The 17,451-nt window shown below is 39.6% G+C and overlaps 1 protein-coding gene across 1 annotated transcript in view; it reads right to left on the bottom strand.

The window, feature by feature from the left end:
• SNTB2 (syntrophin beta 2) overlaps window positions 1–17,451 on the bottom strand; it is a 99,281-nt gene that overhangs the window by 8,669 nt on the left and 73,161 nt on the right. Inside the window, exons 5-6 of the mRNA XM_037515994.2 lie at window positions 4,455–4,651; window positions 1,140–1,324 (exon numbers count right to left, since the gene is read on the bottom strand). Coding sequence (XP_037371891.1) covers window positions 1,140–1,324; window positions 4,455–4,651 — 382 coding nt within the window. The remainder of the gene's footprint in view (window positions 1–1,139; window positions 1,325–4,454; window positions 4,652–17,451) is intronic.

The following is a 17,451-nucleotide window of genomic DNA, read 5'->3' as shown; positions in this document are numbered from 1 at the left end:
TGCGCGCCATGTGGGACCCTCCTCTGGTGGCCGGGGAGCAGCCGGGGATTGATCTGGTGCCGCAGAGGCCGCAGGCAGCTTCACAACCCAGCGCTCAACCGCTGCGCCACAGGGGAGGCCCACTAGTCATGGTTTCTTATTTGGAATTTGAACTACATTATCTTTAAGATCTCTTTCAATTCTGAAATTTCAAGATCCTATTTTTCAAATTTATACCCATTGTTGACTATGTTAACAGACATAAGATTATTATCATATAAGATAAGACTAGAGCTACTGGCTCAATGAAAGGGCACTGCTTTACTCCTTCATCACACCTGCAATTTCTGAAGTATACTAGTTCTCTAAGGAGAAATTATGAATTCCTTCTCATATTTCCTTTAAAGGACAAGAAGGTCAAAAAGTCACAGGTTTTTGTGCCCATGTCTCTATCTTTATTTCTGCTAGAAATATCAGAATTTCTATAGCAAACAAATCATGCTATTACTTTCTTTTTAATTTTACTTTAATATTACTTTCTTTTTATTTATTTATGCATATAAAAGCTGGGGTACAGGCCAGAGATGAGGTGGGGTAAGAAGATGCACCAGAGACAGAAAGGGGAACAGAACTGGCAGACTGACTGAAACACACTGCTGAGGGGAGCAGTGGGCAAGACAGGAGAGGTCTGCTGTGCCATCTGGGTTTCTCTCTGGCAGGCCGGGGATCAAAATCGTGCTGGAGAGGCGGCGGATTGCTTCATTGTGCGGTGCTTAACCCCTTGCGCCACCAGGGAGGCCCTACTTTTGATTCTTATCTCAACAAAATGCCGCTAACAGCCATGAATAGAATTTATTTAATAAAGTTTGTCAGCTTTAGTACTTTATAGGTTTTTATGATAGTCTATTTCTTAAAAAGGACTTTTTTTTTAACATTCAAATAAAACTTTAAAAAATGGGAATTATTTCCTAATGTGAGGGGAAAAAAAAAACAACAAAACACCAAAAACCCAAACTCTAAAAAACTGCATCCTAAAAACTGAAGAGCGATTTCCTGGCTCCAAATGAAGTTTCAGTTCCTGAGTTTCTATAGAAGAGGTAGGAAACGAAGACAAAGAAAGAAAATACCTACTAGAATAAACACATTTTCCAGAAACTTACCAGTTCTCCCTCAGGCCCACCAAAATCCAGATACAGATTTCTGATGCCGTCATCAGCAGACATTTTCAGCCTTTCAAAGGGATAGCGATACAACATGCTGCCAGAACCTCCATTTTCCCTGGAGATACTGAACCCATTTTCATAGTGGACAGTGAGTCTTACTTCCTGCCCATTTAATGTGCAGCCTGTTGAAGACAAGCAAAAATAATCATTAATAAAGTTCCCTCGTCAGGGCCTTCCTGCTGGCGTAACGGGTTACGATGCATCACTGTGAAGCTATCTGCAGTCACTGCAGCACGAGTTTGATCCCTGGCCAGGGAGCCGACCCACATAGCTCAGCAGACCTCTCCTGCCTCGCCCACTGCTCTCTTCAGCAGTGTATTTCAGTAGATCTGCCTGTTCTGCTCACCACTCAGTCTCTGGTGAACCCTCTCACCCCCCCAAACCTCTGGCCTGTATCCCAGTTCTTATATGCATGAATAAATAAATCTTTAAAAAAAAATAAAGTTCCTACTTCAGTTATCAAGTGGAACAGGATTCTTGATTTCCAAGAAGGAAACAATCTTTTCTTAAGAATGTGTGACCCCAAACCTATTTGAAAATTTTCCAAAATGTCTTTTGTAGTGATCACTCAAATCATAATCTTGATTGAGATGAGGAAGAAATTACCATGACTCTCCTTGACCTCTGGTTCAAGGAGTGTATCAACTGAACTTGTGCTGCTAGGCGGCTGGCTGCACATGGCACTGAATAGGCATGCACACTGCTCGCAAGGATCTCATAACTGAATAGCATAAACATGAAATCCTAACTGTATAAGGCCAAAGTTAAGGAAAGGGACTTCAGATAGACCCTAAAGAATAAATCAAATGGGGTAGGAAGGAGCAATCAAAGGAGAAAAGGAGATGTCTTTCAGGGGCAGTAACAGGGTTTGTAGACATATGGGAAGAGGATGAAAATGATGCTTATCAAAGATGAACACTCCCAACACCTCTGGTCTAATACCCCAGTTCTTGTATGCATAAATAAAAATAAATCTTTTTTTTTAAAATATATATCTGGTACAGCTTTAAATATGGAGTAAGTGGTATTAAGTACATCAGTTGATGTGAATTGTGAAAGTGAAAGCATTACAAGGTCACATTAAGATTCAACTGTGAGGGCCTCCCTGGTGGCACAGGGGGTTAAGATGCAATCTATGAAGCATCTGTAGCCACTGCAGCACCAGTTCGAAGACCGACCTGGGAGCTATCCACATGGTGCAGCAGACCTCTCCTGACTTGCCCCTTGCTCCCCTCAGCAGCGTATTTCAGTCAGTCCTCCTGTTCTCTTCCCTACTCTGTCTCTGGTGAATCTTCTCACCCCCATACCTCTGGCCTGTACCCCAGTTCTTGTATGCATAAGTAAATAAATCTTTAAAAAAAAAAAAAGATTCAGGGCCTCCCCAATGGTGCAGTGGGTTGAGCACAGTGCTATGAAGCTGTCCGCAGTCTCTGCAGCACCGGTTCAATTCCCAGCTGGCCAGGAAGATTCCCACATGGCACGGTAGACCTCTCCTGTCTTGCCCGCTGCTCCCCTCAGCAGTGTCTTTGGTCCGTCTGCCTGTTCTGTTCCCCGCTCAGTCTCCGGTGAATTCTCTCCCCTCCTGCGCCTCTGGCCTGTACCCCAGCTCTTGTGTAAATAAAATAAATCTTTTAAAAAAAAGTTATTAAAAAAAAAAGATTCAACTGTGAACAAAAACAAAAAAGTTGAAAATTACCAAAAAGTACGTATTGTTTATCTATTTAAAAGTATAAGGAACCAGCTGTTTTCTCTCCTTCTTAAACAACTCTGTGCCAGGACCTGCAGTTTTGGTTCCCTGAAAGAGGAAGCTTTAGCTGCTAGACACCAAGGCAGCAACATGAAACTAAAAAATGTTAAAAATCTAAGCTGCAGTCCTGTTTTGGGAAGCATATCTCTCTGAATCCTCCAAGAACATAGGGTGACCCCAGATGCTAGTTAAAGGGCAGATGAGGACTTGCCCATCACAAAAAGCACATGATGGCGCTGGAACTAGGGCCAGGTGACCAACCACTCCACAGAAAAATGAGGGAAGGGACAGACAAATGAAGAAGACTGTGGAAGTGGCAGCATTAGTTGAAATCCAAGGTAGGGTCTTACTAATTATTGGTGTCATTGCTTGAATTATCACTGTAGCTATGAGGAAAATATTAGACAGATTCCAAAGAGTTGAGGAATTGTGTCATTTTGACAAAAAATTATATTGAATCATTTCCTGTTTTCACATAAATTCTGTAAAACCAGGTTTATAAATACATAAACAAATGCAAAATGAAGTAAACCAACTGGAAACCAAAATATTTAAACCACGTTAGAAACTGTAATTGTGTCTTCATTTTTAATATTTCTCTATTCTTGTTACAATAAACAATCTGGGGCCTCCCCGGTGGCGCAGCGGTTGAGCGCTGCGAAGCTGTCTGTAGCCTCTGCAGCGCCGGTTCAATCCCCGGCCACCGGGCAAGGGTCCCACATGGCACGCAGACCTCTCCTGCCGCCCGCTGCCCCCCTCAGCAGTGTACTTTATCAGTCTGCCTGTTCTGTTTCCTGGCTCTGTTCTGTTCCCCTGTTCTGTTCTCTGGCTCTGGTGAATTCTCTCACCCTCCCGCGCTTCTGACTGTACCCAGTGCTTGTATAAACAAACAAACAAACAAACAAATAAATAAATCTTTAAAAATAAGTAAATAATCTGGATCTGTACATTTGCATGTATGTACGTGTATGCTTGTACACAAACACAGATACACGTGTTGCCATACCGCCACAAGAGGGCGCTTCAAGGATGGAAAGAAAACAGGTTTATTTCCTTTAGATGCTTATTTCACTAATGGGGCACATTTTCAAACTTTTGAAGAGAAACACCTGCTACAAATCCTTTGCTTTTCTATCTTCATAAGCTCTGTTGGATGCTCATATTTTAAGGGTGTCTTTCCATACCTTAGAATTCAAATCTTCTTAACTAGATGGTCAATGTATCTAGTAGTTACTGTATGAGTCCTTACACTATCAAATACAGGATAAAATGGTGAACAGTAAAACTGCCATGTTGTACATGAGGTGTTATAAATATGTTTAAAACCATGGACAAGGACAAGAAAAACTTTTCTAGTGAAACAGAGAAACCAGATTTCTTTTCATCATGATCACTTTAAGCTGCATATTTCAGAATATTTCTTAAGTCTGGCATACAAGATAATGGTTTTTGCTTTAAAATAAAGTTCCATTTAACTATTAGAAATGAAATGCCAGGATCTCTACCTAGAGAGACTTCCTTGATCAGCTCAGCAGCAGCATGGCAACCCTGCACAAGTATCCTGGTCCAGGTCGACAGATCTCGATGAGTCTCTACCCTGAAAAGATGCATCTCAATGCCCTGCCGAGAGCCTGTCCGGGTAGCAAACGTGAGGTCAGATCCAAGGGAGGGTGAGCGACATCCAGAACCAGAATGAACCAACCTAGGACCACAAACAAAGCAAGGATCAAAAGTAATTAATGTCACCCGAGACAATATCAGAAATTTATGGTGATTGATAAGCAGAAAATTATAAAAAGCAATTAGTGGTTTTCAGATAAGTCCACTGAAAGCAAGTCTATCGTTTTTAAATAGATATCATTTTTACCCCTATAAAAGGACCCATGGTGTCATAGGCAGAATACTGGACTGGATGGTCAAGGTCCTAATTTTTCATGGGCTCCTTAAATGCTCCAAGGGGCTATGAATATAAAAAAAAAATTTTGATGATAAATCCCACACAACAAAACCTCCCCCATTATCAACATCACTCACCATAATAGTATCTTCTTTTAAATCAAAGAGGAATCTACACTGACACATCATAACCACCCAAAGTATCAATACAGTTTACTTTATGGTTCACACTTGGTGTCATACAGTCTATAACTTTAAACAAATATAAAATAATGATATATATGCAGATCATTATAAGAGCATACAGAGTTTTCCCTGCCCTAAAAATCCTCTGTTGCATGGCCTACCCATCTCCCCCTTCCCTGGATGATCTTTTCATTGTCTGTAGAATTTTGCCTTTTCCAGTATGTCACATAGTTGGAATCATAGTAGAAAGCCTTTTCAGGGGTGGCTTCATTCAGATCAGTCACATGTCACTTAAGGATGTTTCTGTCAAAAACATACATGATGGTGGTTCCATAGGCTATGATGCAGCCACTACGAGTAGTGGGTTCTATCACTTAGGCTTGTGTAATTACCCTCTAATATTTGCACAGTGATGAAACTGCCAAATGATGCATTTCTTTTGGATCCCTGTCATTAAATGACAAATGACTATATGCATTTGTTCCTCCTTGTCTTTTCACAGCTTGATAGCTTTTTTATCAGCACAGAATTAATAATATTCCATTGTCCGGAGGTACCACTGATTATTTACACATTCATCTAATAAGGAACATCTTGGTTGCTTTCACATTTTGGCAATTAAGAATAAAGAGGCTTCTATAAACATCCTTGTGCAGGTTTTACATGGACTTAAGTTTCAACTCTTTTGGGTAAACCATGTGTAGTGGTAACTTGTTGTTTTATCAATAATTTGCACTTCCCTGATGACATATGATGTGGAACTTATTTTCATATGCTTCTTTACTATCTGTATATCTTTCTTTGGTAAGGCATCTGCTAAGGTCCTTGGTCCATCTTTTAATGAGTTGCTTCTTTACTTATCACTGAGTTTTAAGGGTTTTTCATATATTTTGATTAAAATTCCTTATCAGATGTCTTTTGCAAATATTTTCTCCCACTCCATGGCTTGTCTTCTAGTTCTCTTGATTTTTTTAAGAGCAGAAGTTTTTAATTTTAATGAAGTTCAGCTTAACTTTCAATTCATTCATGGATCCTGTTTTTGGTGTTGTATCTAATAAGGCATCACCATACCCAAGGCTATCTATATTTTCTTATATTCATCTTCTAGGAGTTTTATTAGCTTTACAATTTACATTTAGGACTATGATCCATTTTGAGTTAATTTTTGTGAGGGGTGTAATGTCCACTAAAAACCTATTAGACTAATAACAAGTTGAGCTAAGTTGTAGAATACAAAATCAAGATGCAAAAATCAATCTATTAACTGTGTATAGTAGCAATGAACAACCCAAAAAGGAGTTCAAACAATTCAGTTATAATAGCATCAAAGTGAAAAAATACTTGGAATAAGGTCAAAGAAAATATAAAATGTATACTCTAAGAACTACCGCTAAGGAAGGCGTAAATAAATGACATTGTATCATGGACAGAAAGACATAAAAATTTAAAGATCGTAATACAATCTCAATTAATCAACAGATTCAATGCAATCCCTATCAAAATTTTAGCTATCCTTTTTTGTAGTAATCCATGTAGAAATTAAATATAAAATCCATATAGAAATGCAAAGAATTTGTCATGGTAGCACTTTCTACAATTGCCAACTCATGGAACCAATTTAAGTGCCTAGTGATTGGTGACAGGATAAAGAAATTGTGGAATATATTATCATAGAATACTACTCCTTTACTTAAAAAAGACAGAATAGCACCTTTTGGGACAAAATGGATGGACCTCCAGTTCATTATACAAGTGAAATGTCAGAAAGTAAAAATGGATATTGGATGGTTTCACTTACCTATAGAATATAAACCAAAAACATAACTTGCAAAGCACAATAGAAACAATCCTTAGACCTAGTAAAATACATACTGGTCAACAGAGGGAAGAGCAGGGAGGGAGGGGGGCATGGGGAAGGAAGAGGATAGAGCATTGGCACAGCAGGTTAGGTGGAGAGTAAGTAAAACACATGCATGTATGGGGGAGTAAAAATGTAACTTCAAAGATATATGGACATGTAAACAACGATAAATTAATTCAAAAGAGAAGAAGCAGAAATATATGGAACTCGGACCAATCTTGAAAATGAACAAAGTTTTAAGATTCACATTTTATTTCAAAATTTACCACAAACTTTTAAAATGAGAATTCAGAACAAACACTCACACTTAACAATTTTTGACAAGGCTATCAAGAGAATTCAGTGGGGGAAAGAAGAGTCTTTTCAATGAATGGTACTGTGATAATCAGATATACACATGCAAAGGAGTAAAGTTTGACCACTATTGCATATCAGATAAAAAATGTAAGAGCTAAAACTATAAACCTTTAGAAGAAGACAAAGAAGTAGATCTTTGGAACCTTTAGGACGAGGCAGAGCCATCTCAGAAATAACACAAAAAATGTAGATCTTACAGAGAAGACTAATAAACTTGATTTCATCAAAATTAGAAACTGAGCTTCAAGTGACACTGTCAAGAAAGTGGACAGATAAACATCAGATGGAAAAAACATTCACAAATCATATATTTGACAAAGTGTTTGTCTATAGAACAAATTTTACAACTCAATTATAAGGAATCAACCCAATTACAGGACAAAGGATTTGAACAGACATCTCTCCAAGTTAGATAGACAAGTGGCCAATAAGCACCTGAAAGATGTTTTAAGGAAATACAACTCAGAACCACGAGGATGTGGAGGAAATGGAACCCAGATACCTGCTAATAAGAATTTAATGATATAGCTACTGTAAAAAAATCCTGGTGTTTCCTCAAAAAGGTTTATATAGAGAGTTTCACATGATCCAGCAATTCCATTCCTAGGTATATGTCACCCTAAATGTATTTATACAAAAGCTTGAACATGACTGTTACAACATTTGTTCATAATAATCAAAAAGTGGAAATAACCCTAATGGTCATCAATTGTGGTATATCCATATGATGGAATAATAATATTCACCATAAAAAGACATAACATTATGATACAAGCTATAACACGGTGAACCTTGAATACACTACGCTAAGTGAAAGAAGCCAGACAGAAAAGGTTACATATTCTACACTTCCATTTACATGAAATGTCCAGAATAGGCAGGTATATAAAGACAAAAAGGAATCCCTGATTGCTTAGAACTGGGTGAGGAGAAAGTAAGGATTGACTGATAATAGTTCAGGAGTTTCCTAATGGCTAGGAGTGATGAGTGTCCTAACATTTATTGTGGTAATTGTTATACGATTCTGTGAACATACAACAAATGATTAAATTTTAAATTTTATACTTTAAATGGGTGAACTTTATGAGTTATATTGCAATTAACCTGCTAAAAAGCAAGAGTGAAAAACACAAGAAAAGCAGTTTTTGTTAAAATCATTAAACTAACATTTTGTTTCATGACAGCCATCAATGTGGTTTAATTCATGTCGTCCAAAAATATTTTCCCTATATTTAAGAAGTTCTAGGTAGATTATAACAGAACATATCCCTCACTTGAATCACTTAGGGGGCCTCCCTAGGAGCACAAAGGGTTAAGCACAGCACTGTGAAGCTATCCGTAGCTTCTGCAGCACGAGTTCTATCCCTGGATGGTCAGGGAGCTATCCACATGGTGCAACAGACCTCTCTTGTCTCGCCTCCTGCTCCCCTCAGCAGTGTATTTCAGTCAGTCTGCCTGTTCTGTTCCCCACTCTGTCTCTGATGGATCCTCTCACCCCCTAAACCTCTGGCTTGTACCCCAGTTCTTGTATGCATCAATAAATAAATCTTTTAAAAAAAAAAGAATCACTTAGATGTTTCCATATAGGAAATTTTAAAACGTGGGTGAGGAATGTACACCAAAGAGAAATAAAATGACTTGTTCCTTTTTTATATATATATTTTTTACATCATTCTTCATTTTTTTTAAACATTTATTTATTAATTTATACAAGCACTGGGTACAGTCAGAAGCGCGGGAGGGTGAGAGAATTCACCAGAGCCAGAGCAGGGAGCAGAGCAGGCAGAAGGACCGAAGGACACTGCTGAGGGGAGCAGTGGGCGGCAGGAGAGGTCTGCGTGCCATGTGGGACCCTCCTCTGGTGGCCGGGGAGCAGCCGGGGATCGAACTGTCGTTGCAGAGGCTGCGGGCAGCTTCGCAACCCAGCACTCAACTGCTGCGCCACCGGGGAGGCCCTCATTCTTCATTTTTGTACAATGTGTGGGAAAAAAAAAATTAAATAATAAAAAAAAAAGGGCAAAGTGCAGTGTCTGATCCAGGTTGCCTGGGCTCATACACTTACACATTGAGTGACCTTTCCACAAATTATGTCTCTCAGTCTCCATTTCTTCATACGTATAAGAAGTTAATAACAATGTCTAACACATAAATTAGTTCTGATTAGAAAATGAGTTTACCCAGGCAATGTACGTATGACATACCAAGAACTCAATAAACACTGGTAATTCTTAAATTATTTACTGTTGCCTTTATAATTTTATAATTGCTGACTGAGATGATCACAACTGGACCAACATAAACTAAATACCATTGTCACAAGTGAAATAAATGGCACTTCAAAAAAAAAGAAAAAAGAAAAAAGAGAAAGCACACTGTAAAAAAAAATGAACAATGATGCAAAATATATATGAATAAAATAAAATAAATTACAAAAGAAATTTTGACTTGCTCCTAGCTTCACTGTAGGCTGTAAACCTACAGCATTTTCTGCAATCTCGCTATTTCTTCCCTCACTCCTGTAATAGGAACCTGAGCAAGAATATATTGAACAGCTAATGGACACATTTCCTTTAGTTATCGCCGAGTCACTACTGCTTAGATAAAAGGCAGGAGAATGTCTCTCAAGGCAATTTCTTCATATCTACCCACTGATTTAGCCAAGTCAAGTGAAGTTAAGTTCTCAACCTTGACTGTACACGAGCGTCACCAGGTACACAGCTTGAAAAATTATTGCTGTCTGGCTCACATTTTACTGATGTTAAAAATTCAGATTTAATTGGTCTAGAGTGGGGCCCAAGCAATATTATTAAAAATTCTTGGGCCTCCGTGGTGGCGCAGCAGGTTGAGGGCAGCGCTGTGGGGCTGTCCGCCGCAGCCTCTGCAGCGTGGGTTCGATTGCCGGCTGGCCAGGGAGATACCCACATGGCACAGCAGAACTCTCCTGTCTTGCCCGCTGCTCCCTTCAGCAATGCTTTCGGTTCGCCTGCCTGTTCTGTTCCCTGCTCTGTCTCTGGTGAATCCTCTCACCCTCCCGTGCCTCTGGCCTGTACCCTAGCTCTTGTATAAATAAAATAAATCTTTAAAAGAAAAATTCTCCAGATAATTCAAGTATATGATCAGAGCTGAGAAACAGTCCATATAGTTGGTGTTAAGCACTTGATTCATGCTCAGGCACCTGCAACTTCCACCCTCAGAGCAAATGTAAACACAGTAGAGAAAAAGCAAATAATATCTTAGTATAAACTGTGAAGATAGTTATTCACTACCCCCCTGAAGAGGGTATCACCAGAAGTTCATGAAAGTGTATTTTGAGAACCACCCCACTGATAGATTCTCTGAGAACCAACATGTCAACTGAACATTAGTGATCTCAGAAAGAGTTAAAAAAGTTACTATACATATAATCCAAGTAAAATAGAGCATTGGGGAAAAAGAAAGGGTGTATTCTATCATATTCATTTGATTGCTAATCCCAAATCAGACATTAAGAAATACAAAGTCTAGGATAATTTTTTTTTCTACAGATTTGATTATGAAACATTTGAGGAAATCTAATTCAAACCAGCTGCCAGACTTGCTGCACCACAGTCAGTCAGAATACCCTGCCAAAAAAAGGCCCCCTTTAGTGGGGAGTCCAAGATGAGCTCATGTATAGGCGTTTGGGCAGCTTTTGCCACGTAAGTCCCATAAGCACACCACCACTCAATTTCCTACATTGTAAAGTAGTCACAACTTCTTTGGATCTTTTTTTCCTCCAAAGAAAGTTTAGAGGAAAATGCTACAAAATCTGTATCTTTTAAAAAATGTGTTTTTCCAGGGGAGGGAAGAACACAAGGGACTATGGTGATGGTTCATGGGTGATGTGGTTGTGGAAGATTTATGGGCGTTACACCTGAGGGGAGAAATCAAATACCGTACAAAAAGGAACAATAATGTAAGAAAATAAATAAATATTAAAAATAAAATAAAATGTGCTTTTCTACCTGTATCATCTATCTGGCATTAGTCTCAACAAATGTATAAAATAAATAAAAATACTTGATGAAAAAATATTGCCACTTCCATGCTTTAATTCCTCATAATGATGAAATATCTGCTATTAATACACACACATACACCCCTCCCTCCCTTTGGTTTCCCAGAATTTATAAATGTTCAAGTCAATACAAATCGTTACTCATGGGCCTCCCTGGTGGCACAGGTGGTTGAGCGCCACACTGTGAAGCTGTCCGCAGCCTCTGCAGTGCGGGTTAGATCCCAGCCGGCCAGGGAGAAACCCACATGGCGCAGCAGACCTCTCCTGTCCCGCCCGCTGCTCCCCTCAGTAGTATATTTCGTCAGTCTGCCTGTTCTGTTCCCTGCTCTGTCTCTGGTGAATCCTCTCACCCTCCCGCATGTCTGGCCTGTACCCTGGTTCTTCTATAAATAAATGAATCTTTAAAAAAAAAGGTTACTCATATTAATTTATATTACACTAACAATGTTCTTTGATTTTTTTTTAAAGATTTATTTTATTTATTTATGCATACAAGAGCTGAAGTGTAGGCCAGAGGTGCAAAGGGGATGAGAGGATTCACCAGAGACCATGGGGAGCCGATCAGGCAGATCTGCTGAAATACACTGCTGAGGGGAGCAGCAGGGAGACAGGAGAGGTCTGCTGTGCCATGTGGGTTAGCTTCCTGGCCAGGGATGGAACACATGCTCCAGTGGCTGCAGATAGCTGCATAGTGGTGAGACTTAACCCCTATTCTTTGATTTTTAAACTAAAATTCTTTTTTTTTTTAAGATTGATTTATGCATACAAGCACTGGGGTATAGGCCAGAGGTGCAGGAGGGTGAGAAGACCCACCAGAGACAGAGCGGGGAACAGAACAGGCAGATCGATCAAAACACACTGCTGAGGGGAGCAGCAGGGGAGAAAGGAGAGGTCTGCCTAACTATGTGGGTATCTCCTTGGTCGACCTGGGATTGAACCTGCGCTGAGAGGCTGTGGACAGCTCCACAGTGCTACGCCCAACCTCCTGCGCTACCAGGGAGGTCCTGAACTATAATTCTAAATTTTTGAGGGGTTATTTACTTTTGGAAATAATCAAGGTTCTTAATTTATTCTTACCCTATGTGTTTATGCTTTTTTTTTAAAATTTCATACACTAGCAAGAACATGTTCCAAAATATTAGAAAAAGAATTAGAGTGAACATTCAGCTCTTTCTCATTATTCATAAATTTCAAATTCTCCTTCCCCACACTAAAATTACATGGAATTCCCCTTTGACATATTTTCAACTTAATAAGTAATTATTAAAATTAAAGTCGCTGGGCCTCCCCGGTGGCACTGCGGTTGAGCGCTGGGTTGCGAAGCTGCCCGCAGCCTCTGCAGCACTGGTTCGATCCCCGGCTGCTCCCCGGCCACCAGAGGAAGGTCCCACATGGCGCGCAGACCTCTCCTGCCACCCGCTGCTCCCCTCAGCAGTGTACTTCGGTCCTTCTACCTGCTCTGCTCCCTGCTCTGGCTCTGGTGAATTCTCTCACCCTCCTGTGCTTCTGACTGCACCCAGTGCTTGTATAAATAAATAAATAAATCTTAAAAAAAAAATTAAAGTCGCTAACACGCGATCATTTATAATGTGGCAGACATAAGCACACTACTTTCTGGTCTTGCCTCTCTCTGCAGGATACATTCTGGTCTGATTCCACCTTCTGTTCTCTTTCAGTTGTCATACTCTAACCTGTCTAGGAGTCAGAGATGATTAAGTCTCACCTAATTCTGTCATGCAGTGACTTCAACCAATTCCACCTGGCTGACAAGGCCACATGGAAAAACGAAACCTCTCATCTGCCTGTAATCTTTGCTCCTAATCCACAGGCACTTCCTGAACAAAGAGTAAAGAATCTCTGCTGCTACATTAATTAAACTTGTTAAGAAGCAACAAGCTCAGAGTGTTACAGGCCCCACCCATTTAATTAGTGGCTAAATTCAATCGCATGTCTAGGTTGATCCAAACAATGCATTTGAAGTCTCCCTATTTAATATATCTTTCATTACTAATACAAACTGTTGGGTAGAGGTAACTTCGTTTTCAATGGTAAAATTAAACTGTATTCTTTACATGGAATTCTCCTTTGACATAGGTTCAACTTAATAAGTAATTATTAAAATTAAAGTCGCTCACTAACACTCGATAATTTACAATGTGGTAGGTACTACTTTTGGCATTTTAAAGTATTAACTTATTTGATAGTCACACCTACCATATCTCATTAGGGGTCACTAAACAAAAAAAAAATCTGGGGCACAGAAAGGTTAATTAACATGCTCCCAATGGCAGAATAGGGATTCAAACTCAGTTTATTAAGGATTGGTCTAGGTCCCTTCTATTAAATTTTATTATTATTTTATTGTTGTTAATTTGTTTTTTCTTTTCTTTTTATTATTATTTTATGTATATTTTTACATCATTCTTTATTTTTATACAATGCATGCTTTATCATCTTGGGTAGTCCCCGTGGAATTCCCACCACCAGTTCACCCATGCACCATCACCATAGTCCCTAACAGCTTGAGATATAATTCACATACCTTACCCACTTAAAGCATGCAGTTTAATGGATTTTAGTATATTTAGCTGTGAAACCATCACATTTAATATTAACACATTTTCATCGCTCCAAAAAGAAACTCTACAGACATGAGCAATAACTTCCTATTTTTCCCAACCATCACCCTCACCTCTAAGGCAGTAACTACTCTACTTTTTATCTCTATAGATTTGCCTATTCTAGACATTTCTTATCTACAGAATCATACAGTATGCCATCTTTTGAGTTTGACTGCTTTGACAACATAAAGTCTTCAAGGTTCATTCATGTTGCAGGAGAATATCAGAAACTCCTTATTTCTTTTTTTTAAAGATTGATTGAAGATTTATTTATTTATACAAGCACTGGGTACAGTCAGAAGTGCGGGAGGGTGAGAGAATTCACCAGAGCCAGAGCAGGGAGCAGAACAGGCAGAAGGACTGAAGTACACTGCTGAGGGGAGCAGCGGACGGCAGGAGAGCTCTGTGCGCCATGTGGGACACTCAACCTATGGCCGGGGATCTAACCAGCGCTGCAGAGGCTGCGGACAGCTTCGCAGCCCAGCGCTCAACAGCTGCGCCACCGGGGAGGCCCAGATTTATTTATTTATACAAGAGCTGGGGTACAGGCCAGAGGAACGGGACGGTGAGAGAGTTCACCAGAGTCGGAGCAGAACAGGCAGACCGAGCAGCGGGCGCGACAGGAGAGGTCTGCCACGCCAAGTGGGAATCTCCCTGGCCGGCTGGGAATCAAACCCGTGCTGCAGAAGCTGCAGGCAGCTTCACAGCGCTGCGCTCAACCTGCTGCGCCACCAGGGAGGCCCAGAAACTCCTTTTTTATGGCGAATGATATTCCATTGTATGGATTTACCACCTTTTTTAATCTATTCATCATTTGATGGACAGTTAATTGTTTCTACTGTATAGGTGTTATGAATAATACTGCTGTGAAAATTTATGTGTTTTTGTGTGGTCATGGTTTCATTTCTCTGGAGTATACAAGTTTGGAGTGGAATCGCCGGGTTAATTGATGTTTAGCCTTTTTAGTAACTGCCAAACTGTTTTCTACATCCACTGTACCTTTTTAAATAACCACCAGCAGCATATGAGAGTTCCATTTTCTCCACATCCTCCTCGACACTTGTTATTATCTGTCTTTTTAATTATAGCCACCCTAGTGGGTGGGAAACAGTATCTCATTGTGGTTTTGATTTGCATTTTCCTGATGTGTACTTACGTTGATCATAATTTCATGGGATCACTGGTTATTTGTACATCTTCTTTGGATGTATCCATTCAGATCCTCTTCCTATTTTTAAATTGGGTAATTTACCTTTTTATCATTGAGTTGTAAAAGTTCTTTATATTTTTGTATCTTGTATATCTTTATAGATACAAATCCCAGATTATAAATGATTTGCAAATATTCTCTCCCATTGTGTGGGTTGACTTCTCACTTTCTTGGTAACATGTGAAGCACAAACTTTTAATTTTGATGATGCTCCATTCATTTTTTTTTTCTTTTTGCCTATTCTTTGGTTGTCATATCTAAGAAGAGGCTGTCCAAATAGAAGTCAAGGTCACAAAGAACTACTCCTGTATTTTCTAAAAGTTTGCAGTTTTAGCATTTAAACCTAATTGGTATCTTTTCCCCAGTTGCAAATTAATACCAATTAATACCACAATGATAGCACACACACAACCACCCTGTTTCCTTCTTTCATGCCCAAGTGCTTTGGTGGTTTAGATCTAATCTACAGTCAGAAATTACTTGTTTATGGAAATATCTTTTCTGGTATTGAACCTAGGCTCACCTATGAGTTGTCATAGGTTTCTCGTGACACAGTTAAGGATATGTCTAAGCATAAAGCTCCTCTCCATGCATTCTATGACCATAACTAGAGTATATGCATAATTTAAAGTTAAGAAATCTTTACAATCAGATACATAAGGCCTAAATCTTTGAAAATATAAATTGTTTTAATTATAACTACTGAGACATAGCCACAAATTTTTTTGTAAGATTCCTGTCTTGCTCCTAAAGTTACCGTGACAAAGAAACTATAGTTTAAGTAGTAGAACTTAACTCAACTAAGATTTACTGATCTATTTATTGATCTATCATATGCAAAACATTGTTAAAGTGCTAAGATGGTTTCTGACCTTAGGGAGATTATAATTGAGTGGGGACAAAAATAAAAAAAAACAGAAAAACTAATAGTCTTCTGCAGGCCCCTTCTCTTCTGAAGGAATTAGTAAGGGTACAGCTCCCTAATTCTGAGGTACAATAAAATCTTTATTCTGCCATCTAGGTGCTCTAGCTATAAACTATAGAGATAGACCTGAAAGGCTACATGAAAATTATACTTTCATTAAAAAAATGATATATGTAGGGCCTCCCCTGGTGGCGCAGCAGTTGAGCGCTGGGCTGTGAAGCTGCCCGCAGCCTCTGCAGCGCCAGTTCGATCCCCGGGCCACTGGTGAGGATCCTACATGGCGCGACAGACCTCTCCTGCAGCTCCCGCTGCTCCCCTCAGCAGTGTATTTCATCAGTCTGCCTGTTCCATTCCCTGCTCTGGCTCTGGTGAATTCTCTCACACTCCCGTGCTTCTGACTGTACCCAGTGCTTGCATAAACAAATAAATAAATCTTAAAAAAAAAAAAAGATATATGTAAGGAAACTTGGCAAGCTGATGGAAATCCCATGTAATGTGAAAGTCTTTGTGTAAGGCAAATGATACTCTTCCTCACTTGAATCTTTGCCTTCTCAAAACAGGAACCCCCACTCTCTTCCCTGTGCTTTGTACCCGATGGTTCCATCATTTGGTTTTTTTGATTACCAAATAGTTTTCTGTGGGGCTCCTTTTTAATATATAGTTTTTGAGTTATATCAATACCTGATAGCTTTGAAAGTCTAAATAAAGCTAAATGTGAATCTGCTTTCTAGTTTCACCTGATAATTAGTTTCTAGTTACTTCTTGAGGCATCTTGACCCCGAATCTATCTTTCTCTGTTCTCGTCCCTTCTCATTCCCCACATCTGGCTAGAAAATTCTGATTTTCTAGGTCAAATGGATTCTAGGTCAAATCCATGTTTATTTGATAGAATTAAAATTATGTGCTCTTGGGGCCTCCCTGGTGGCACAAGGGTTTAAGCACTGCAATATGAACCAATCTGCAGCCTCTGCAGCACGAGTTAGATCCCCGGCCAGCCAGGGAACAACCCACATGGTGTGGCAGACCTCTTCTGACTCGCCCCGCTGCTCCCCTCAGCAGTGTATTTCGTTCAGCCTGCCTGTTCTGTTCCCTACTCTGTCTCTGGTGAGTCCTCTCATTCACCCCCCTGCATCTCTGGCCTGTACCCCAGCTCTTGTGTGCATAAATAAATAAATCTTTAAAAAAAATTATGTGCTTTTATACTAGAAAGAGAAGTTGAAGAATATTTTGGCTGAGTTGTGTGGTTTATCCATAATACCACATTTGGGTTTAAATTATTTCATCAGTCAGTCAAGGGCTGCCAAAATTGTCAGTGGTTTCTAGTCACGGTCAATAAAGTTAAGAAAAAGCACATTATTTACTTATCTTCATGACTAAGCAAGTTTTGACAGGAGGTGCTGGGAAGTTGCT

This window comes from Talpa occidentalis, unplaced genomic scaffold (genome assembly GCF_014898055.3).
Source record: "Talpa occidentalis isolate TD23 unplaced genomic scaffold, MPIMG_talOcc4v2.1 talOcc4.17, whole genome shotgun sequence".
Taxonomy (NCBI): Eukaryota; Metazoa; Chordata; class Mammalia; order Eulipotyphla; family Talpidae; genus Talpa; species Talpa occidentalis.
This window is presented reverse-complemented; position numbering and strand designations above follow the sequence as displayed.